This window comes from Babylonia areolata, chromosome 22 (genome assembly GCF_041734735.1).
Source record: "Babylonia areolata isolate BAREFJ2019XMU chromosome 22, ASM4173473v1, whole genome shotgun sequence".
Classification (NCBI taxonomy): domain Eukaryota; kingdom Metazoa; phylum Mollusca; class Gastropoda; order Neogastropoda; family Buccinidae; genus Babylonia; species Babylonia areolata.
Genome location: NC_134897.1, coordinates 24,517,175 through 24,522,174, shown reverse-complemented (window position 1 = coordinate 24,522,174; position 5,000 = coordinate 24,517,175). Strand labels below are relative to the sequence as shown.

The following is a 5,000-nucleotide window of genomic DNA, read 5'->3' as shown; positions in this document are numbered from 1 at the left end:
CATGCACGCACACACACACAAATACAAACATTATATATATATCCAAGAAGAATATACAAAACATCTGAATCAAAAAGTTTCAAAACTGTTAAAAGACTGAGGCAACTATCAGCATGAGCATAAACATGATTGTGTGAGATAGATAGATTAGACAGATAGATAGATAGGCACAGAGAGAGAGAGACAGATAGATACAGAGACATAGAGACAGAGAAAGACAAGACAGATAAACAGAAAAAACAGAGAAGATGTACTCACATATTTGTGGTGAATAATCCATAAAATGTTTCTCCAATAAGGAAAACATCCTCTGTAAAAAAACAACAAAGAAACAAATGATGAAAATTGCTATGTCCGCAAATACACAGAATCTAGATGTATCATTTGTATGCATTAAAATCTCAGCATTGAAATAATGAACAACAAAACATTGTCACAATATTCAGACAGGCAGAGAAACACAGACACATGCTCACATGACAGAGAGAGAGAGAGAACGCACGAGCTAATAAGGGAGATAAAACGCCATACTAAGCGTGTTGCCAGTAAATACGAGCTGCCTCCCTTGGACCACTTTTCTGTTCATTGCTCGTTCACGCCGAGATGCAGTTGTAACGGGTTCAATGTAAGTACATCCATCAACATTTCTCTGTGTGTGCATGATACTTTAACGTGTCTCCATATTTCCGTTTGTGTCCATAACCTACCGTGTGCATCTATGATACCTACTGTGTATCTATATTTCTGCATGTATGATCTACATTTCCCTGATAATCCATTATCTTTTTGTGTCAGCATAATTCCTGTGTGCATCCATGACAATTATTTCCATGTGTCTCCATAACGTTTCTGTGAATATCCATAACATTTCTGAATGCATCTGTATCTCTAGTACTTCCATGTGCGTCCATGTTTCTGTATGATTATATTCATAATACTTATGTATGCATCCGTAATATTTCCATGTGTTTGTTATCCATGACATCTTGCAAACGCCTGCTCTCATGAACAACAGGGTATTGGCTTTACTCACACCAATTCTTGACATCAACCAGAAGCAGACATGCATAAATCATATCTTCTATCTTTAACCCACTGGCTCCTGTTGACGAACATGTCTGTCCGTAGTGAAGGGCTCTCATCTCAGTTTAATCAACCTGAAATAGGCGTAAAAAAAAATCAGGCTTTGTTTTCTTCTTCTTCTTTCCGTTACACGACCAACATCGACTTGCCCGATGACTCTGTCGTGGCTGATACATGCTGGGTATTTTTGTGTTTCCACAATCCGTTGAACACTGACATGGATTTCAGGGTTTTTTTAACGCACGTATTTGATCTTCTGCTTGCGTATACAGCGCACAGAAGGGGTTCAGCCACTAGCAGGTCTGCACATATGTTGACCTGGGAGATCGGGAAAATCTCCACCCTTTACCCACCAGGCGCCGTTACCAAGACTGGAACTAGGGACCCTCAGATTGAAAGTCCAACGCTTTAACCACTCGGCTGTTTCACATTCGAATTCTTCTAGTGAGATGGCATTACTGTTGTTCAGCAAAATTAATCACACCACTAAAAACTACACAGAGTGTACGAACCTCATTCCAGAGTCATGTCACACTGACCTCACTTCACCAAGGGTCAACGGTCAGGGGGTTAATTAAAAAGGCACTATATAGAATAAGTTACTTATACACAGGCTCAGTGAACCTCTTCTCCTTCTTCTTCTGCGTTCACTCGTATGGACACGAGTGGGATTTTACGTGTATGACCGTTTTTACCCCGCCATGTAGGCAGCCATACTCCGTTTTCGGGGGTGTGCATGCTGGGTATGTTCTTGTTTCCATAACCCACCGAACGCTGACATGGATTACAGAATCTTTAACGTGCGTATTTGATCTTCTGCTTTCATATACACACGAAGGGGGTTCAGGCACTAGCAGGTCTGCACATATTTTGACCTGGGAGATCGTAAAAATCTCCACCCTTTACCCACCAGGCGCCCTCAGACTGACAGTCCAATGCTTTAACCACTCGGCTATTGCGCCCGTCGCTCAGTGAACCAACTCACGGATCTCGTCAAAGTAGTAGGGGTATTCGCCAGGTATGGAACAGTTGAGGCGTGCCTTGACAAAGGACGTCCACACGCTGCGCAGAATGAACTGCCCGCCCTGGTCATTCTGAAAACCAAACCATGCACTACATGAAGTTTCAGTTTCACGAAGGGGCGTAAAGACATACAGCTCACCATGGCCATCTTGAAAACGAAACTGTGCAATGATGTAGTTTCAGTTTCATGGAGGCGTCAAGATGCTTGTCCATACCCTTATCATTCTCAGGCTGAAAACGAAACCATGCAGTTTCAGTTTCACAGAGGCGTCAAGACATAAATTCCACCTGGTCATTCTGAAAACGAAACCATGCAGTACATGAAATTTCAGTTTCAGTTTCAGTGACGGAGGCGTCTGAGGATACTACTCCCACGCTGGTCATTCTGACCCCCCTCATCCCCCCCCCCCCCCCCCCGGCAAAAAAAAAAAAAAAAAAAAAAAAAAAAAAAAAGTAATGCAGTTTCAGATTCACGGGGCAGACATCAGGAGGCCCACCATACTCATTCTGAAAACGAAACCACGCACTTCGTGTACTAAGTTTCAGCTTCACGGAGGCGTCATGGTGTTTGCAACACCTCCCCGCACCCTGGTCAGTCTGCAAACGAAACCATGCCGGCGGTACGTATATATCAGTGTAGATTCGCTTCCAGTTTCAGCAGGCAGAGGACCGGCATGATCTGTGCATAGTGCATCACATCACATCTGTTTCAGAATAAAGGGGAAAAAAATAAAGCGATAAAAAGGAAGGGAGGGGAAGGGGAGGGGAGAGTAGACACGTGACCACCTCATAGACGCATCGCCGCGCTGGCTAGGTCTTGACAACCTACCTCTGAATGGTAAATCACACACACACACACACACACACACAACGCACACACACACACACACACACACACACACACACACACAGAGGGAAAACACCACCACCACCCTCCAAAAATAAAGACGTCATTCTCTCACTCCACAAAGGAACTAGCATCAGCTATACAGATACGGATACAGAACACTTTATTATCTCAAGATGAGAAATTCATAATTCATGCGTGGTGTACGCTACACAAACAATGTTCGGTGCGAACACACAAAAGGAACAGCTCAAAAGCTATGCCGGGAAACAAGTCCAATAACTCCACCCACCTTGCAAATGCGGACGACTCGAGAGTAGATTTTCTTGCCGCAGTTGGTGTACTCGAGCGCCACCTCGCGGAAGAAGAAGTACACGTGATCCCCGAGGTCAAAGGACCCGACGAACTGGGGCTCTGAGCGAATACACAGCGGCACATGTCTATAAATACATTGTTAGAAATTAACCAAAATGTATGGATATATGTTTGTAACAAGAGAAAAGAAGTATGTGTCTATATACACTTATGCAAGTGAATTTTGCGCTTTTTATTTTTATTTATTTATTTTTTTAAGAAGAAAACGTGTGTGTCTTTTCGTGTGTATAACCAAGCAATGTGAATGTTGTTGCATTGTGTCTGTCAGATACAAGTGGAAAATATTGGACATCAAGATCATGCAAGCGCAAGTGCAAGCGCAAGTGCACACCGACATCTACACCCACACCTATGACACCCCCCACCCACACACACACACACGCGCACTGTGTCCATGCTAAGAGACAGAGAGTGGAGGTGTGTGTGTGTGTGTGTGTGTGTGTGTGTGTGTGAGAGAGAGAGAGAGAGAGACAGACAGACAGACACAGCAACAGAGACAAGGATAGGACGAAAAAAATGGGACAGAGTAAGAATGAAATCAAGACAGAAAGACAACCAATCCATCCCCTCCCCTACTCCCCAACCCTCGTGCCCCCGACACCCCCCCCCCCCCCCCACACACACACACCCCTCCCAAGCCCAAACCAAACCAAACGGTACCAGACAAAAAGCAAAACAAAAACGAAACAGGAAAAACTGAAAAAAAAAAAAAAAAAAAATCACAGACACACACACACAAGCAAAAAGACACACACACACACACACACACACACACAGCATACACACACATAAAGAAAACCCACCTCAACCTCCCCAGACAACAACAAAAACGACAAAAAAAAACAAAACTTTCACACTCCAGCCTCGCCCCCAGACCTGCCCCCCCCCCTTTCCCCCCTCTTCCCCAAACCAACACCTTCATTCCTCCCCCCTCCTCCCCCCAAACAGAAAACAACAACAAAATCAACCCAAAACAAAACAAACAACAACAAAAAAAGAACAAGAAAAGAAAAATGACAATGACAACAACAACGATAACGACAACAACGACAACAACAGCAACGACAACAGCAACAACAACGACAACAACAACGATGACAACAACAACGGCAACAACAACACCACCACCAACAAATACAACAACGACAACGACAACAACAAGACCACCACCAACGACAACAACAACAACGACGACAACACCATCAACAACAACAAACAACAACGACAACACCATCAACGACAACAACAACGACGACAACAACAACAACACCACCACCACCACCAACGACAAGAATAACGACGACAACAACAACAACAACACCACCAACGACAACAACGACAACAACAACACCATCAACGACAACAACAACGACGACGACAACAACGACAGCACCACCACCACCAACGACAACAGTAACGACGACAACAACAACGACAACACCACCACCCACATCAACAACGACAACACCACCAACAACAACAACAACGACAACGACAACACCACCACCACCACCACCAACAACGACGAAAAAAGCAAAAACCTAAAAACAACGACAACAACAAAACACCGCTGACCGTTGAGCCATTTGTTTCGGTCCCTCAGAGTGCGGACGTATCGGACCTGCAGGGTGTTGTTCAGGTTGTACAGGTCGGGGCGCATGATGATGGGGTC

The 5,000-nt window shown here is 44.4% G+C and overlaps 1 protein-coding gene across 1 annotated transcript in view; it reads right to left on the bottom strand.

Annotated features, from left to right (window-relative positions):
- LOC143297413 (semaphorin-2A-like) overlaps positions 1-5,000 on the bottom strand; it is an 18,788-nt gene that overhangs the window by 11,293 nt on the left and 2,495 nt on the right. Inside the window, exons 3-6 of the mRNA XM_076609757.1 lie at positions 4,904-5,000; positions 3,246-3,367; positions 2,069-2,177; positions 259-310 (exon numbers count right to left, since the gene is read on the bottom strand). The exon at positions 4,904-5,000 is cut by the window's right edge and continues 65 nt beyond it. Of these exons, the coding sequence (XP_076465872.1) occupies positions 259-310; positions 2,069-2,177; positions 3,246-3,367; positions 4,904-5,000 (380 nt within the window). The remainder of the gene's footprint in view (positions 1-258; positions 311-2,068; positions 2,178-3,245; positions 3,368-4,903) is intronic.